Genomic DNA, 20485 nt, shown 5'->3' on the forward strand with positions numbered 1-20485 from the left:
CATCTGCAAAGATACCTTTTATTATTATTATTATTATTATTATTATTTTAATGACCAATTGCTAAGTTAGATCACAGCATAATAATTACCTTTACTTTTAGCTATTACTTATGAAATACTCCAGCTGGACTAGTGGGTTTCATTAAATAACTCCCACATATTCTTGACTGTTTAGTCTACCTTTTTATATATTGATATGTTTATATCTGTTCCTACTTTGGCATTCTATTCAGTTTCTGACTGTGCCTTTTAGAGTTTATGTGCTTGTTAGAGTTTATGCTCAGGTAAGTGTTCTCTGTCAAATATTAGGTACTTTCTTAATCTAACTCTTTAATATTCTCTGATCCCTAAGGAGCCATAAATAGCTCTTTATACCTTCCAACGTAAAGGGTAGTGATAGAGTTGGGATTTCTATATATGCTTGGGTTTTCACCTTTAGAGCGTGAAGAACTATAAAGGAAATCTCTAAAATTTATCCTTTCTCTGCCATGCTTTTCAACCTTTTTTCCACTCTTACCTCCTTCTGGGATTCGGCTTATTCCCCAAAGTAACAGTGGTTCACTGTAGTGAATGTTCTCAACTAGGTTTAAGATGAGGGGACATAAGTGACTTAAAAGAGTCTGTCTTTGACCTCCAGTTTCTGATGTAGATAACCTGCCTCTTCATGGAGAATTATTGCTTACAAGACTGCAGAATGCATTCTTCTTTTTATTGATGACTGAGTTTCCCTTTGGCTGTTTCAATACCTAAGGGCTAAAAAGTCCAGAAAATGGTCAGTGTGTTCATATCCCAAACAAGCCCCCAAAGGCTAAGGATACAACTGAGTCAGGTTCCCACCTCTGGTAGTTGATAGCGGTGAGGTGAAACCGAGGCTCATTTTCTATGAAACCATATTTTCAACGATTTTAAGGTCCCTGACAGGTAGGGTCTCCTACAGTATAAAAACCAAGAGTCTTGTTGTTAGAGATACTCCCTCTGCACCAAGGCTCACTCACAAAACTGAAGGTTACCTCTGTACCTTTCTAGTGAAAGTATACCCACATTCTCTCGGTTTGTGGAAACTTGTGAAATAATCTTTTAAATGAGTGCTGTCAATTTCAAGTAGAAAGAAACAATAGAAAGATACATTGTATCCTTATTGACATTGCTACTTTTGTGGATAATTCAGCTGCTGGGTAAGCACTACTTCTCTTTAAATTTACTAAAGATAGATTTCTTGTTGACTGATGCATCAATTCAAACTGTGAAACTTGTCGAGAGGTCACAGGTTGATAGAACAAAAGGTGTTGGGGGAGTGGCAGACATCGGGTAGGGCTGAATGAAACATTACATGTAAGGTAGGATGGAAAATGTGAATGATTAGTAGAGCTGAATAAGATACCATGCGAGTTAGGGATTTGCGTATCAAATTCATTAACTCCGGTTTCTTGTCATTGGTTTGCTATTAGGAAGTTCTGTGGGATTATTAATGACAGACACTTCACACTTGCATCGGTTTAGCAATTATTCATTGAACATACACTAAGTACTAGGCCATTTTATAATCTGGGAATGTTGAATGAATCCATATGTTTTGTTGATTGGTAAAAGTGTCATTGTTAATCACTTGAAACGTGCAACTCTGAAGTTGGTCAAAAAGTTTCCCGGGGCGGGGGTGGGGGGGAGGCGCCTGGGTGGCGCAGTTGTTAAGCGCCTGCCTTCAGCTCAGGGCGTGATCACGGCGTTCTGGGATCGAGCCCCACATCAGGCTCCTCTGCTGGGAGCCTGCTTCTTCCTCTCCCACTCCCCCTGCTTGTGTTCCCTCTCTCGCTGGCTCTCTCTCTGTCAAATAAATAAATAAAATCTTAAAAAAAAAAAAGTTTCCAGGGGCTTTTTTGAGGACTTGTTGATTCCAATGTTAAGAAATGGACACAAATGATTTTTCTCTTTTAGTTTGTATTTTGTTGTTGTTGTTATTCTGCTTAGCTATTTATCCTTCTCCTCTGCCTTCCTTAATGTCCCCGCTACCAAATAAAACAAAACAAAAACATGCAAAACAGAGAGAATTGTTACTCTGGTAAAACAATCAGTAGTGGATGAACCTTTAGGTAGAAGATTGAGTCTCGTCTCTGACTTGGGTTCATTAAAAAAATATTTAGTTGTTTAAAAATTAAACTTTTTATTTTAGCGATCTTAAGATAGATTGTGTTATTGATTTCTGGAGTTAATTTTAGAAGTGAGTAATATAAGAGAACTCATTATGCATCCTGGGTTGGTATTAATATGGTGTAACCTGTTTGGCTTTGATTTAAGTGAATGTCACTGCATTCATCAGAAGCTGTTGCTCTTCTTAAATAAATTTATGCGGATACTTGACATGTTCTAAATAAAATCCTGTGTTTATGCACAAACTCCTGGATTTTCATAGGTTTTACACAAGGAAAGGTGGTTGAAAGGTTATCTGGCTCAGAACCCTTAGAGGAGGCATTTCGTAGGATAAGCTTTCCAATATTCAATTTGGAGCAGATTCTAAAAGTAATTTATCATTTTATATTTGGCTCTTCACTTAAGTTTTTTCAACAAAGCTTAGCTATAATTGGAAGGGCATAGTTGTGTGTGTGGTGTATGTGTGTTTTAAATATGTATGTAGTTTTTTGGATGTTTTAGTAGCTAATGTAATATAATTACCAAAATGGTATAATTTTACAGGTATTCTTTTATATAACTTCTCTTGATTTTTCTTAGTTGTGCACACTCATATTATTCAGTTGTTACACACAAAGCCAGGGAAAAGCCCCAGGCTAGCATAGAGAAGCTGGAACAAATACTTCTTTAAGAGGTGAGCAGAGGAAGACGGAAATGTGATGAAACCAAGATCCAACAATAAGTGCTAATATGTTCAGGAGAATTAACTCGCCTTTGAAGACACAAATCCTACCATTATAAGTCGGCAGAGTATATGAGCTATTCTTAAATTACAGTACATCTGTCATTTCTTTGTTAAAATATATGCATATGTAAGATGCAGACATATGCTCTTTACCACATGGCAGATAAATTAATACAGGCATCCAGTTATGTGAATGTAAAATTAGACAACATAAGATAGATGAGTGGATCGTTATTTTTTATTTCCAACCTACTAGGTCTGTCTTTAGCGTTTCTAAGAAATATGGATGGCTTGGGTGCTGTGACTCATTTCAATTAATTTAGGTTGACCGAACAGAATGCCTGGGTGGGCTAAAATATGTGCAAAAATAATCCTATCCCTTTTACATGAAATAATTCTGGAATTGGAAGCATTTGGTCAGTTGCCATAGTTCCTACACCAGTTAAGACCCCTCTGAAGGTGGTGACGACTTCCAGCTTCCATCGCCCCCTCCCTGTTCCTCTACCACCTTCTCCTTATAACCTGCCTTCCCTCCCCCTTCCTTCCAACTCACCTCCTTCCCTCAGCAGCTTTATTGAGCTATAATTCTCATTCCATATAATTCACCCATTTAAAGTGTACAATTCAGTGATTTTAGTATATTCAAGAACTGTGCAGAATCACAGAGCAACCACAATCTAATTTTAGAATATTTTATTAGTAGTCAATCCCTATCACCCCTTTCCCCTCCCACAGCCCTAAGGTACTGTTAATCTACTTTCTGTCCCTAAATTTGCCTAACCCAAACCTTTCCTAGAATGCAGCTGCACAGTACGTGGCCTTTCATGACTGGCTTCCTTCAGTTAGCATTATGGTTTCAAGGTTCATTCATCTTTAGCTCGTCTCTGTACTTTGTTCACACTCTCGTGTGACTGAGTAATATTCCGTTGTGTGGATCTGCCACATGTAGTTTGTGCATGTATCAATTCACGGACATTTGACTTCCATTTGGGGGCTGTTACGAATAATGCATTCACACATGTATGCAAGTTTTTGTGTGATTGCGCATTTTCATTTCTCTCGTTCATATAGCTAGGAGTGGAATTGGTGGGCCATGTGGTAACTCTGTTGAACTTTCGAGAAACCGCCAAACTGTTTTCCAAAGGGGCTGTGCCATTTTATATTCCCACCAGCAGAGTAGGAGGGCTCTGATTTCTCCCATATCCTCACCGTCCCTCTGAATTTTCATGGTGATTTACATGTTTACCTCTGTCTTCCGACTCCCCAAATCTCCCGCCCTTTGTGCACAGGGCGTCAGTCAGAGTTTCGTGGTGCTTTGATACACTGGTGTGGTAGTTGGTGTTAACCCTGTAGTCTCGGGCTGTGAACATTGTTGTCTGTTCCCCGCCCCCCCCCCAGATGCTGTTCAAATATTATTTTCAATTTGTACTATGATGTGTAAAAAGGAAGCAAGGCAAACGAACCCAGGACCATCTCCTTTTATGAATCTTCTTAGGCAACTGGGACTGGTTAGGATCTCTAAGATGACTCCCGATGATACTAAACCTGGCCAGTTCAAAGTACGTCCACAGACCAGCGACGCTTGGAAAACCCCCACTTCTGACAGCCGAAAGGGTTGCAGATGTGCCCGTTTCTGCAGTAAGCGCTGATATCCACAAACACTGTTGTGCCCGATGCAGAGCATCCATTGTTATCTCTGTAATTATGGCTGGCTCAGTCCTCTGAGAATTAGGTACTCAGTACTGAATCAGAATTAAATCGTGTCTTGGAAAGTGCTCGGATAGTCAGGTTGCTTTTATTCCTTCACTAGTGAAGAGAACACTAGTTATGGTTGAAGGACTTCAATGGAGTTGAGGTTATTATACTTAAGCATTTCCTCTCTGTTTTCTTTTATCCCCCTGCAAGAATCCTGACTCAGTGCAGTTCCTAAATGGAACAGTGCTTTGGGGACCTATGAAGAAGGCAGTCTGCAGGAATTGTTAATTATTTCTAAAAATAACTCCGGGAGACAGGCTAATGGTAATGACTGGGTTCTGGCACTTTACGGTTATAGCAACCACTTTTATATATTTTGATTTCCTCCCCTAATGCTTAATTATCTCCATGTGGGCATTATGATGGTGTGTCATTGAAAGTATTAAAAATTTAATTAATTGCTTGACAGTTATATCTTGTAGAAACTACAATAGTGGTAATCTTTTTACATTTTTAAATTTTTGGTTCAAACAAACCTAACTAATCACAGAGCAACCACAAAATCTTCCAGTTGCAAATTAGACACAATAAAGTATAGCTACCAATTACAGATTTTAGTGTTTTTATATTCTATGGCAACAAACTGCCGCGTCTAAACAAAAGTCAACTCAAGCATTCTGTCTTTTCCTGATCTCTAGTATATATTCTACTGGAAGATTTTAAGCTTTGCCATAGAGATATGGCTAGAATCACAAGTTAAAAAAGAAAGTATTCCGACAAGGCAAATATTTAATTACAAACCGTAGAAGTTCAATATATTGAATGTGTCAGTGTTTGCATTTTATTGTCAGATGGCATAAAATTTTATTAGTGTTCTATAATAATCATTGCTTACGCTGGCTTGCGATAATTTTCTTAGTATATTACCATTAGTGCTTTCCATGGATCTGGGATTGTAGCTACTAAGACAGAGTTTACCATTCTTCAGTTAATCTGAAAATGAATAGATATTTTCAAATGAATTTTTCATGGTCTTCTGACATTACAGTACAATGAGTCTAACTCAGTTTTTAGATCTCGACATAAAAAGGACAAAGAAAAGATTTTACATAATGTTTTAGTATTGCCTTCTCTGTCATTTCAGATAAGACCAGAAATCCCTACTCCCAATGAGCTGGATGAAGACGAAGATGATGAGGGCGACGAGAAGGATCTGGATCTTTCCATTCCTGGCTCTTGCTATCTCAAACTGTTGTCCCTTACCGCTCCTTTGGTTTTACCAGGTGACTCCTAGTTAGTAGCAGAGGAACTCGCATCTCTCAGTGATGTTACCTGTTGATTGTGTTCTTTTGTGATGTGTATGTATGATAGCTTACTTTAATTATAGCTTACTGTCTATCTGAAAGGCTCAAGGTATCCGTCTGTTGTAGAGGGACTGCTTGAGGTAGTAATGGTACTCAGAACACACTGAAAAATGTTAGAGTCGAATAAAATTGAACCAGAAAACTAGTTTAAACAACCATTTTCAGTGAGAAATTAAAATTCATTTCAAAAGCTATATTCTGCAAGACAAATTTGCAGTGGGACTTCAAGTCACTGGCTCCAATAATGGTTCTTTATTCTATAAGCTAAATGAAAAGATGGTTAGAATCTTCAGAGATTTACTGGGTGCTTTTATTATGAATTTATTCTTTCTTTAGAATTATTACAAAGATGGTATCAATATTTGAGAGCTGCAAATTAATGGTTTAAAAAATGGATTAAATTGTACGATCATTCCATTTTGATAACAAGCTTATAGGACCTTGACATTTAAAAAGTTATTCTAATTATATCTAATTATTGTAATTCAATCTTAGGCAACATTTTGCCGAGCATGCATCTATTACCTTGTTCTGTCCCAATTCTACCTTAAATGTACATGGACGTAAAAAAGTCAACTTCTGAACATTAAGTTCAGTACACTCAAGATATGTCATCTGGTCAATCATAATCTCAAGATCCTGTACCAGGGGACCTTTTCCCTCGGTTTCACCCCACATAGAGATTTCCTGAGGAATTCAGGCAAATAGATATTATCTATTTCTAGACAAAGCTCCTGTCCCAAATCCCTGCCTCCTTTCATTAGAGAATACTGAAATGGTACAACTTAGACAAAGAGAGCACCCTTCCTTTTCTCTTGGTGTCCAGAACAAGCCTTAAAGATTTGTTCCCTGGTCCTCTCTTCTGTTCTTCCCCATGTCCGGAAGGCTCTTCAGAGTCTAGGACCCCTTTGCCATTTTAACGGTCAGTCATAGGAAGGAAAGAACTTTGTTATCCAAGGTTCCCCCTCTATCCCAAAATCACCTTAGTGGTAAATCTTCTTTTGGGCTTTTTAAATGACGTTGTTCCTGCTGACGAGGGTCCTTCCCTCCAGTCTTGTCGTATTGGAAAAAGAAGGTGTGGCCGAGGACTGCTGTTGCTTCCCTCCTCTCAGGATGTGGTGGCTATTAACCCGTCCTACATCGTTTGTTCTTGATGGTACAAGTGCCTTTCCCTGAGAAAGAAGGAGGGAGGACTTGACTTCAGCAACTGTATCTGTTTGAGAAAATTCAATAATTAGACTCGGTTGGGGGTGCCGTAGATGCTGTCTGTGTCTGCCAAACCATGTCACCATGGGCAGAGTTCTTTATTTTTCGGTGCCTCCCTTTCCCTGCACTTACTGCAACTACTCAAAAAAGAACCAGGGGAAAGCACCAGCCTTAAGAATATGTACCCTCAAATGTACAGGGTGGATAGTATAGACGAGATCTCTAGTGACAGCAGCCAGAAAACCCAGTTGCGCTGAGTGTGAGTGACTCCTGGTCCTTTTCTTCTCTTACTTCCTTTCAAGTAAACACAAAAGCAGCCACGGCGTGAATCCAGTAACTTGCGTTATTTTGAACGGGGATGTTACTGGTATTTATTAATTTTTTATTTTGACATAAATTTAGACTTAAAAGAAGTTGCAATACACTTTAGAGTGTTCCCATGTACTTTTACCCATAACATCTCACATACCTTAGTTCATTATTAAAACCAGGAAATTCACATTGGTACAAAGCAAGTAACTAAAGTATGGGCCTATTAGGATTTCTCCAGTTGTTGTTGTTTTTCCATACAGTATATACACTTCCTGGTTTAACATTGTTTTTTGTTTTTTGTTTTTTTCACTCAGCATAGTGTCTTTGATCTTTAGTCAAATACTGGCCTATCTCAATTTTTTTTCCCAAATTGCTGAGTAATACTCCACTGTACTACGTACCATAGTTTGTCCACTCACTTGTTAAAGGACATGGGGGTTGTTTTAAAAATTTATATCTAACAACCTCTCTACAGATTTTCAGCTCTTTTAAATTCTCACCTGGTCACCTGGAGGGACAGGGCAAGGCTCGGAAGCAGTGGAAAAATTCCTAGTTGCTGGCTTGGTGGTTGGAGGCAGATGGTGCTGTATATATACTGGTTCTACTCGTGGCATAATACCATTTCAGCTCTTGGTTTTATGACATGGTATCATAGCATTTAAACTATTTTCGGGGCTGCAGTTAATTTGGGAATCCTTCGTTCTCTGAAGAGCTTGACAAGTAGACGAGTTTCCATTCCTGAGTTAGTGCGTGTGCAGGTGTGGACGTGCCTCCTGACCTGTGTGAGCTTTTGCCAAAATAGGAGCCCTTTGGGGAAAGCATGAAATTATCTTCTCTCACCACAGCTCCGCTGTCCTCGCAAAAATGAGTCTTCGCCGCGTTCTGAAAAGTCTGTACTTCCACTCGGCGTGAAGTGTTCACACACGTATTGGATGCAACTGGATGTTCCTCATTTCTTTGATTTAGGTGGCGTGTGGATCAGGGTGTTGACAGAAAAGGCACATTTGGATGCAGTCCTTGAGAGGTTAATACAGGGGCTCTTGACAGTCGTGTGGTCAGGGCTGCAGGAAATTCACGAGCAGCGGTGCAGCATCCCAGAGTGGTTAATGTCCCTCAGCCTGAGGAGGTGAGGAAGGGGAGATGGCAGTTTGGAGAATTAGGGAGAGCATCTGCATCATAATTAGCGTTGCCGAAGGGGAACCAGGGCCTGCAGAAGAGGGATGCAGGCAACATGTAGCGATCCTGCAGGAGGGAGTCTGGGGAGTACATGCCCTGACCTCATTCCGTTCCCACCGTCTGATCTGCAAGTGTCTCCTGTGGGATAAAGCCAACTGGAAGCCAAAGGACAAGGGAGCCTGTGGATGCACTCGTTACAGGTTATTCTTCCAGGGCAGGAAGCAAGGTTGAGAGGGTAGAGGGTGGATCTGGAGGCGTACATGGAAAACATTGCACACAGGTGTCCTCTGGGCTCCGAATGGGGAAACGTGGTCGCATCTGTGAAGGTTCCGGGTAGGAACGACAGAACTGGATGTGTCATAGATGTTCTGGTGTGCACTTGCTGCCTTTAATTCGATCGTGGTCATTGAGCGCAGACTTCTAGATCTAGTAAGAATGAACTTCCAGTTTCGTTCGCTGGACCTTTCATTTTTGTTCCTCTGAGAAGGCACATGCAGTGGTTTTCTTTTTTGTTTTCCATACGTTTGTTTAGCTTTAATGTGTTTGTTGTTTTTGTTTCCTGCATTGGCAACCTCTAGTGGTCCTTAGAAAAATAACACTTGAATATGAACCTGTAGTCTTACCAGATATTTTGTTTGGACATCCTGTTGTCTTCTGCTCCCATAGTCTGTCTCTAATAAACAGAAAGATGAAGCAATAAAGGGTTGGGCTTAATTCAAAGGAACCAAAGAAATAATGAGCTAATATTTTGGTGTTTTAAATAATTGTACTGATATTGCTACAGAATGATGGATGGTCATAAACGGCTTCTCTGCAATACCTAAACGACAAGAAGGAACTGGTCCCATGGAAATCTGAGACTGGCGTGTTCCACTAGTGGAAAGAATAGCACGTGCAGCGGGTCTGACTTAGATAGGACCTTTGTGTTATTGCAGAATAGAAACGAAGGCTGTGTGGTAGCGTGCCCTTCACAGAGCTAGCAAGGAGGGTGGATGGCAGAGCTGAGGTCAAAGGGAGAGTCGGGGGCTAGATCCTATAAAGCCTTGATCATTGTCGAAGTGTTAATGTTACTCCCTGGGTGGTGAAAAATCACTGGAAGTTGTTAGGGAAGGCAGTGATGTAAAATTCTGGCTTTGGGGCAGAGGACGGTTTTGGGGGGGGTGGTCATGAGGAGAAGACACCAAGAAGCTAGTTTTTAAATTCGTCCAGATGAGGAAGAGAGAAGAGGATGACTAGCCAAGTAGCAGTGAAAATGGAGGGAAATGGATGGATCCGGGATATATTTTTGAAGGTAGATCTGGAAGGACTTGCTAATGGATTACATATGAGAAGTATGAGAAAGAGAGGAATTAAGAATGTGTAAGTTTTTAAGCTTGAGTACCCAGCTGCCATGATCTAATTTGGGAAGCTTAAGACAAGAATGGGGATCAAGATTTCCCTTTTCACTTTGTGAAGTTTGGTTTGAAATACAGCTCTAGGTCTCTGTGTATGTGTGTGTGTAAGTGTATAAGTGTGCTTATACACTTACACACGTATATATACACACACACATATACTTACATACACACACACACACATATATATGAGTTAACAATGAATGATCGATTCCCTCCTAACATACTATATTTATTCTGTTTTTGATCTCCTTTCAGCTTTGGAGGAATTTTTTACATCTCTTGTGAAGCAAGAAATGGTGAATATGCCCCGAGGGGTGTATCACTCTGCATTAAAAGGAGGTGTCCGGTCCGATCAAGGAAAAACTGTAGCAGGAATCCCCAATTTTATATTGAAAATGTATGAAACCAATAAGCAACCAGGTTTGAAACCTGGCCTTGCAGGTAAGTACAGTACATAGTATCAAGGTATAGGCTTTTTTTTTTTTCTCTAAGGATTCTATTTATTTATTTGAAAGAGAGAGAGAATGAGGAGGGGAGGGACAGAAGGAGAGAGAGAAGCAGGCTCCCCGCTGAGCAGGAAGCCCGACACAGGGCTGGATCTCAGTACCCTGGGATCATGACCTGAGCCAAAGGCAGACGTTTAACCAGCTGAGCCACCCAGGCTGCCCCAAGGTATAGATTTTTAATGTAAGGATTTAACTTCCACTTCCAAGACGGATGTGAAGAGGTCATGGCAGAATGCCACTGCTGCTAACATTTTGGCACAACTGAACAAATTACAAAAATAAATCACATTTTAAAGACATAGAGAACTGCAGAAGCAAAGACAAGTAGACTAAAATTACAGAAGGGGGAGAAAGAACATTTTAGGGCTGTGCCCCTACTGCCCCATGGGAGATAGTCACTGGTTTGGGTTGTGCACTAGGATTGGGGCTTGGCCCAAGAAGAGGTCTGTTGGAGTAGAGAGAAACCAGTGGAGCTTTTAGTGGTTTCAAGGGTCTAGAATGATGTGATGGCTAATTTTCTATGTCAACTTGACTGGGCTAAGTGATACTCAGATATCTGGAAAAACATTATTTCTGGACGCCTTTGAGTACATTTCCCAAAGAGGTTAGCATTTGAATCAGTAGACTGAGTAAAGAAGGTCACCCTCACCAGTGTGGGCAGGCAACATCCAATTCCCTGATGGCCTGACTAGAACAGAGAGCTGGAAGAAGGGTGAGTTTGCGCTTTCCCTAGCCAGGATGTCCATCTTCCCTGAATTACATTGAATTACTGAATTACACCACCAGCCTTCCTGGATCTCCAGCTTGCAGACAGCAAGATCCATGGGACTTCTTAGCCTCCATACTCTTGTGAGCCAATTCCTGTAATAAGGGTTGGGAGAGAAAGAAGGAGAGGAGGGGGGAGAGATTGACATTGAGATTCTGGTTCTCTGAAGACTCTGACTAATAGAGGTGAGAAACCAGAGAATTTTCTCATAAGCTATCGGACTGAATTTTGAGTTTGTACTGAAAGTTAAAAGAACTAGGCTGGTGCTTCTGAGAGGCAAAGTGAAATCTCCAGCCTCCCTGTGCTTAGGAAACAAAGAACAGTTAGGAGAATGGGCCTGAAAAACACACAAGGAGTGAATTGATACTGAAGAGCAACACCTCTTCTCCCCGGAGGGCATTTTACCTATTCTGGCCTCAGCTGGAGGCTGAAATTCAGGCTTGACCTTGACAAGAGGCTTATGTAGGAGGCAGAGAAACCAACAGAGACCTTATTCATGCAGTGTCTGAGTGGTAAAACTGGGGACTTGTGGGACCTCAGACACAGAGCCTATGTCTCCCTCAAGATATTTGTCAAATTTTGAAGCTTTATGGGATGGGAGGTGAAAGAGCTAAACTGAAAACCTCGGAGGACACATCTGAATCTCTCATAAGCTTTCTGTATTGAGGAGACCAATTAGACTGTCAGATGAAAATCTTGGGGAAGGCATGCCCTAGGAACAGGGTTGAACCAGAGGTAGACTGAGATTTACCAAAGCTATAATCAAGCCTAACCCAGTTGAATCTCTGATTCAACTGAAATGATCAGTCCTTTATTCTCTCTACCTGAAAGAGGGGAGGAGAAACTTCTCTCTGAGTAAAAAAGAAAGTATCATTTAGATTTTCTGTGGTTCCTTTGTGTACTCTCCAGTATTCAATGAAAAAGGTATTGGATGTATGAAAAAGGAAGAAACTTTGAAATGAAGGGGACATTTCATGGAGATCAAGAAGTCATTCCACTAAGAAAATATCACACTTCTAATCAGTGTACACAAAATAGCATAATTTTTAAAATATATGAACAACGTTCCCAAAACTAAAAGACAAAGTGGACAAACCTGCCAGAAGGGAGGTGGGTGGGGCCTGGGTTAATAGGTGATGGGGATTAAGGAGTGCACCTGTTGTGATGAACACCAGGTGTCATATGGAAGTTTTGAATCACTATATTGTAGACCTGAAACTAATATTATACTCTGTTAACTAGCTGGAATTTAAATTTAAGACATGGACAAACCTACAATAATAGTGGGAAACCTCAAAACACTTCTTTAAAGATTTTTCTATTTTTGAGAGAGAGAGAGCACCAGCTCAGGCACGAGGAGGGGGAGGGGTAGAGGGAGAAGCAGTCCCTCCTGTTGCTGAGCAGGAAGCCTGACATTGAACTTGATCCCAGGACCTTGAGGTTACGACCTGAGTCGAAGGCAGACACTTAACCAACTAAGCCAACCAAGTGTCCCACTTTAAAACATTTTAAGGGACGCCTGGGTGGCTCAATCAGTTAAGTGTCTGCCCTCAGCTCAGGTCATGATCCCAGGGTCCTGGGATCGAGTCCCACATCGGGCTCCCTGCTCAGTGGGGAGTCTGCTCCTCCCATTCCCTCTGCTGCTGCTGCTGCTCTGTCATATATTGAAATTTACAAAATAATCAGTAAATTTACCTCTGAACTATACTATGAACTAACTTTACTTAATTGACATATAGAGCATTATACCTTACAGTAATGCTTTTTAGCAGTGCTTGGGGAAATTAACAAAATGACCATATGATGGACCATAAACTTAAGAAATTTCAAAACATTAAAGTTATCTTCTGATAACTGATATTAGAGTCTATCTTCTGATGATGGTGGGATTGAGCTAAAAATAAATAACAAAAGGTTAGCTAGAATGTCTCCAGTAGCTTCAAAATTGAACAATATACTTATAAGTAATCCATGAATCAAAGGAAAAATAAAAATGGAAATCAGAATATATTCTTAACTGAATCATAATGAAAATAAGCCACGTCATGGGTGGCACTTAGCTAAAACAGCAGTAGAGGGAAATTTGTACTTTGAATGCGTATGTTAAATAACAAGAAAGGAAAACAATTTGATTTAAGCTTCCATTTCAAGAATAACAGCAAATTAAGCTTAAAGGAATAATAAAGATAAGAATTAAAAAAAACAAGAGAAAACATATAAAGAAAATCACACCAAAAATTGATATATTTTTTAAAGATTTTATTTGTTCGAGAGAGAGTACATGCACACGTGAGCAGGGGGAAGGGCAGAGGGAGAGGGAGAGAATCCCATGCAGACTCTGAGATGAGTGCAGAGCCCGATGCACAGCTCAATCCCAGGACCCTGAGATCATGACCTGAGCTGAAACCAGGAGTTGGATGCTTAACTGACTGAGTCACCCAGGTGCCCCTAAAAATTGATTCTTTTTTGTTTTTTAAAGATTTTATTTATTTGACAGACACAGCGAGAGAGGGAACACAGACAGGGGGAGTGGGAGAGGAAGAAGCAGGCTCCCAGCAGAGGAGCCTGATGTGGGGCTCGATCCCAGAACGCTGGGATCACGCCCTGAGCCAAAGGCAGTTGCTTAATGACTGAGCCACCCAGGTGCCCCTCTTTTTTTTTTTTTTTTCTTTTAAGATTTTATTTATTTTTTTTATTTGTCAGAGCACATAAGGAGGGGCAGCAGCAGGCAGAGGGAGAAGCAGGCTCCCTGCTGAGCAAGGAGCCTGATGCAGGACTTCATCCCAGGACCCTGGGATCATGACCTGAGTGGAAGGCAGATGCTTAACCGACTGAGCCACCCAAGCACCCCTAAAAATTGATTCTTTAAAAAGTTTTTTAAAAATTGATAAAGCCATTGTAAGTTTAGATAATAAAATGGAGAAATATAGGTTATCTCTATTAGGAACAACAGAGAGGACACCACTTCAGACCTACAGCATTCAAGAAGATCATAAAAGAGAGGCGCCTGGGTGGCTCAGTCATTAAGCGACTGCCTTCGGCTCAGGGCGTGATCCCGGAGTCCTGGGATCAAGTCCCATGTCAGGCTTCTCCACTGGGAGCCTGCTTCTTCCTCTCCCACTCCCCCTGCTTGTGTTCCCTCTCTCGCTGGCTGTCTCTCTGTCAAATAAATAAATAAAATCTTAAAAAAAAAAAAAGATCATAAAAGAATATTATGAAGAACTTTCAGCCAGTAAGTGTCACAGTTTGGATGAGATATAGAAATTCACTAAAATATAAAACTTTGCAAAACTGACAGAAGGAGAAATAGACTATGTGAATAGTTTGATATGCATTGAAGAAATTGAATCTCTAACAACTTTCCCACAAAGAAAACTCTTAAGTACAAATGGCTTTCTTGGCTAATTCTTCCCCAAAATCAAGGAAGTAATAATAATGGTCTTCCATAAATTCTAACAGAGAATAGGAAAAAGAGAACGAGAACACTGTAGATGAGATCAGCATAATCTTGATACTGAGTACAAGAAGGGAATATTATAAAGCAATCTCTTCCATTATACATAGTGGTAAAACTTCCCCAAAAATATATTAGAAAATGGAATTTAGCAATATAGAGGATAATACATAACAACTGAGTGAGGTTAATTTAATGTTTGAAAATCAGTATAGTTCAGTACATTAATAGAAAAAGGCAGAACAATCTTTAGGTGATCTCAATAGATGCAGAAATAGCCTCTGAATGATTTTGTTTTCATTCCTGATACAAAAAAGACTCATTAAACTATGAATGGAAGGGAGCTTTTTAAAATTCTCATAAAGAACATTACAATGCTGTCTTTGTACTTCATACTGAAATATTGAAACTTTTACTCCTGAAATTGGGAAAGAGACGGGTGTTTGTTATAAGCACTATATTTTTCAGTATTGTAATGAAGACTATAGCTAGGGTAATAAGCCTCGAAAAATAAAAGTCATAAGGATTGGAAAGGAAGAAGTAGAATAGTAATTATTTGCAGACAAAAAATTAGCCATTAAAATAGTGGTCAGTGGGGTGCCTTGCTGGCTCAGTTGGTAGCACATGCAACTCTTGATCTCAGGGTCGTGAGTTCAAGCCCCATGTTGGGTGTAAGGCTTGTTTAAAAACTTTCCTTCCTTCCTTCCTTCCTTCCTTCCTTCCTTCCTTCCTTCCTTTTCTTTCTCTTTCTTTCTTTCTTTTTCTTTCTTTTTTTTCTTTTCTCTTTCTTTTCTTTCTTTTCTTTTCTTTCTTTTCTTTTCTCTTTTCTTTCCTTTTCTTTTCCTTTTTAAAAGACTTTATTTATTTGAGGGAGAGGCCGACTCCCTGCTGAGCAGAGAGCCAGATGTGGTGCTGGATCCCAGGACCCTGAGATAATGACCTGAGCTGAAGGCATGCACTTAACTGACTGAGCCACCCAGGCACCCTTGTAAAGCTTAGTTTAAATATATATATATTAAAAATATTCATTAGTGATTACTCAGTTAAATAGTCATTGTAGATGCTTGTATAATACATGGAAAATCCAAAATAATCTACAGACTAATTAGGATTAGTAAATGAATTCAGCAAGGTTACTTTATACATATAAAGGTCAACATACAAATCAATTATATATTTTTATATACCTTAGTAAAAAAATTTAAAAACTGTACCATTTATATAGCACTGAAAAATATTGATTACCTAGGATAAATTTAACAGTGTATAAAACCTTTACACTGGAAGCTACAAATTATTATGGAGAAAAATTAAAGACATCCTAATAAATGAAGTCATATACAATGTTGATGGACTAGAAGACTCTAATTTGTAAAAATGTCAACTCTCTTAAATTAATGAATAGATTCATTCCAGTCCCTAGCAATATCCTGGCTAGGATATTGGAAATTGACAAGCTGATTCTAAAATTTGTGTGGAAATGCAAAGGTCAGAATTAGCCAAAGCAATGTTGAAGAACAACACCAAAATAGGAGGATATACATTACCAGATATCAAGACCTATTATAAAGCCACAATAACTAAAAGTGGTATTGGTGCAAGGATTGACAGGTTGACCCATGAAGATTATAGAGTGTCCAGAAACAGACCCACATACCAAGGTCTCCAAATTTGTTACCTGAGTGACATTGCAGTGCTGTGGAGAAAAGGGATGATCTTTTCAACAAATGATCCTATAATTAAAATCTCTGATTATAATAAAAAAATTTAAAAAAATAAAATCTCTGATTATAAAAGTAATAAATTATATTAAAATCAAGAATACATGTTAACCAAAATCTACCATTAAGAGCATTTAAACGCAGGCCATGGAATGCAAAGAAGGTATTTATAATACACATATCTGATAAAGGACTCAATTTAGATTGTATCAAATATTTTTTGCAAATCAATAAGAAAGTTAATCAATAAAAAATTGGAAAGAGAATTGAACACATCCTCCAAAAGAAGAAATTCCAATGTCCAGTGAACATATGAGTAAATAGTCTTCTTCATTATCAGAGAAATGCAAATTAAAACCACAGTAAGATACTGTTACATACTTACCAGGTTGGCTAAGTGAAAAAAGATGGAAAATAAAAAGTATTGATAAATACATGGAGCAACCAGACTGGGTTTGGGAATGTAAGTCAGTACAACCACTGTGGAAAACTGGTTCTGAACAAACTGGTTCAGACTGGTTCTGAACAAAATCATACCCTGTTTTACCTAGTGATTTCATTCTTAGGGATAAACCTAAATGAAGTCCCCAAAAGACATACTGTAATGTCCATAGCAGCATTATTTGAGGAGCCCTAACCTTGGAAGCTGTCTAAATGCCTATTGACAGTAAAATGGATAGATTGTGTTATATTCACGTGGTGGAATACTATTCAGCAATGAGAATGAATAGACTACAACTGTGAATAATGTGGATGATTCTCGGCAATGATTATTTGAGGGAATGAAGCCAGATACAAAAGCATATGTACAGTCTAATTCCATTTATATAAAGTACCAAAGTAGGCAGAATGGTTGTTAGCAGATTGGTACATTTGGGGTGGGGGTGGACGTGACTGGAAGGAGGCATGAGAAAGGCGTCTGGGATGTTGATAATGGTTTATTTCTTGATGTGGGTGCCAATTACTTGTTCAGTTCGTGAAAATTCATTGAGCCATATGCTTTTGATGTGCACTTTTCTCAGCATATATTGTACTTCAGTAAGAGATATTTAAAAATGTAATGATCTCTATGTTTTAAAATTTTTAGCTCTTGAGTGTGTCTTCTCATTGACTCACAATTACCCAGATAGCTTCCAAGACTACTTCTAGCAATTGTCTGTCTTCCTTTGCTTTTCCATGGACACTGGGGGCCAGCTGGAGCTGGAAGTTCAGTTTGAGAACTTAGTTGACCAGAGTGGGGAGGACAGGGAGGTGAAAGATTAGAGGAGGAGGAGGGAGGAAAAAGGGGAGAGTGAATGCATGTGAGTGTAGGGATGAAGGAAAACTTGTCCACTTGTGGGTATAACCTAAAGGGGCCCCTGTTATCAGGAGTTTACAAGGTTTGATATGTGTAGGCATTTCTCTTTAATTGGAATTATTATTATTTCTTTTTCTTCCTCCTCCTTCTCCTTCTTCTTCTTCTAATTTACTTATTTAGAGAGAGAGAGTTCACGCAAGCAGGGGGAAGGCAGAGGGAGAGAGAGAGAATCCTCAAGCCAACTCCCTGCTGAGTGGGGATTCCCCACATGGGGCCCAGTCTCCGGACCCTGAGATCATGACCTGAGCTGAAATCGAGAGTCCACGATACTCAACCAACTGAGCTACCCAGGCGCCCCTAATTGGAATTTGTTCTTAAAGAAATTAAAAATCTCTAGAAGTAACAGCTCACAAAATTTAAAATAAATCATGAATTGTAAATTTGTTCGTTTATTTACAAATGAATAAGGCTCGTGAATAAGTGATAATTTGAATATGGTAACTGCTAACTTCTTCTATTTTTTCTTTCCTTAGACACCGGTAGTCAAAAAATCATATTTGCTTAGCAAATTATTTTAATTTGTAAATCTCTCAATCCAGGGGCGCCTGGGTGGCTCAGTCCATTAAGCATCTGCCTTCCGCCCAGGTCATGATCCCAGGGTCCCTCTGCCCTCCCCTAGCTCTTGTTCTCCGGTGTGCGCTCTCTCTCTCTCAAATAAATGAAATCTTAAACAAAAATCTGACTATCCAGATTGATTGAATATGGATTACTGAGACTCTGGGAATCTAATTAATTAAGTTTTTCTGTAAGAAATGTTTTTATAAGTTGTTTTTTCCCCCTCAGGTGGTATGTTATTTTGTTACGATGTTTCAACCTATCAGAGTAAAGATGGCAAACCGTTGAATCGACTGATGGCCAGTAGAGGGCGAAGTTTCAAGCAGACCTCCCTCGCTCTAGTGCATGAGGTAGGTGCCTCCACAGACAGTGTAACAGGTTCTTCTTGCTTGTATATGTTTAGGCGTTACCCCCCCCCTTCAGTTTATGGTCATTAAATTTAGTGTGTGTTTATTTTATTTTGTTTCAAAGATTTTTAAAATTCATTTGAGGAAGAGAGAGCGAGAGAGCATGAGCAGGGCGAGGGTGGGGGAGAGAAGGAGAAGCAGAAGCAGGCTCCTTACTGAGCAGGGAGCCTGATGTGATGCAGGGGCTCCATTCTAGGACCCTGGGATCCCAGCCTGAGCCGAAGGCAGATGCTTAACTGACTGAGCCATCCAGGCGCCCCTACATTCCTTTTTTAAATTCCAAACTTGCATACCATTTTGAGAGAGAGCACACAAGCAGGGGGAGCAGCAGGCAGAGTGAGAAGCAGGCTCCCCACTGATCATGGGATCATGACTTGAGCTGAAGGCAGACCTTTAACTGACTGAGCCACCCAGGTTTCCCTATAAGTTGCTTTTAAAGGCAACCAAAATAGTGGACCCAATTGAATACTAAATATTTGGATGTGTTTGGATGTGTTTCTGAAAGAAACATGCTTCTCTCATTGCCCAGCCTTATTATTAGGGAGTAGTATGTAGTAATTTGGTTTATTTCATCATTGTTTAACTTGTATTGTTCAGAATAAATACCAACTTATTATTTAAAGAAATAATCTTGCCTGTTTCTTGATTTGAATCCTCTGCAAGTATGTAGGGCTCCAGTGTTTATATATTTTGTGGATGTTGTGAATTAACAGTAAACAAAAGTGTTTAAGGGGAAAAAAAACCCTTTGGTTTTCGTGTTTATTCTGTTTTTCTTTTAGGCTACCCTTTTAAAATAAAGTTATGTGATGCCATGAGACAATTTGTATAAAGTCTGATCATATCAGATTATAGCAACACCAGAGGGAGGAGAGAAGCTGGAGAGCATGTGGTAAATGTGGGCTTTAGTGTTACCTTTAAACATTTTATGACAGTTACTCATTCAGGTGTATATAGATTAAAATAAATGAATAACAAAGTATCATAACCAAGAGGTTTCTTTTATATGATTTGGACATGGTAGGTTATATATCACTTACAAATGAAGATAGGAATTGTAAAACATTTAATGGTTTGATGTAAACTTAATTAGAGCTACTACAGTATGTTTGTACTAAATCTCATTTTGGTGCATAAGTTATAAATCTTGGTATCACTCATTTGGCTGGATTATATTCTGCATCCTGTCACTTGCTACAAGTAGCATATCCAGTTTTTAGAGATCTGTCTTTATCCTGTGCCACCCATGTTCTTTCATATATTTAATTAGAGTTGAAATTATATAAATATTTGGTTCAAAGCTTTTTTTTGTCTAATTCAGTGTTTTCACTTAACTAAGGAGGGACTAAAGATCTGGGAGGAAAAGAGGTTTAATTTCATGAAAGAAAGAACATAGGTGATTTCTAGATTTGTTTTCCCTACCTAACATCTCATTATTTGCCATGGAGAAGGGAGAGATTTGGTGCCTTTTTGTGTTTTTAAGCTGCGCACCTAGGAGATTGAAGGTTACTTAACCAAATACTTAACCAAAGTGTTAAGTATATTAATGGAAAGTTGATTTTAAAAGTCACCATGAGAACAGAAACAAGAAAAAGTGTTAATATGAGGAGTAGCAGAAGGCAATCTAATAAGTTTCAGCAAATGGCATCAGAATTTAGGCGTGCCTTGGATATGAACAGAGAAATTATTTGGGTTAAAATATT

General features: G+C 39.3%; 1 protein-coding gene across 2 annotated transcripts in view; it reads left to right on the forward strand.

Moving 5' to 3' along the window:
• Positions 1 to 20485, forward strand: part of FOCAD (focadhesin) — a 297598-nt gene that overhangs the window by 187136 nt on the left and 89977 nt on the right. For both annotated transcript variants that reach the window (XM_002918527.4, XM_034663973.1), the window contains 3 exons: positions 5709 to 5847; positions 10275 to 10460; positions 18607 to 18728. In XM_002918527.4, coding sequence (XP_002918573.2) covers positions 5709 to 5847; positions 10275 to 10460; positions 18607 to 18728 — 447 coding nt within the window. The remainder of the gene's footprint in view (positions 1 to 5708; positions 5848 to 10274; positions 10461 to 18606; positions 18729 to 20485) is intronic.

Source organism: Ailuropoda melanoleuca, chromosome 7 (assembly GCF_002007445.2).
Source record: "Ailuropoda melanoleuca isolate Jingjing chromosome 7, ASM200744v2, whole genome shotgun sequence".
Lineage (NCBI taxonomy): Eukaryota > Metazoa > Chordata > Mammalia > Carnivora > Ursidae > Ailuropoda > Ailuropoda melanoleuca.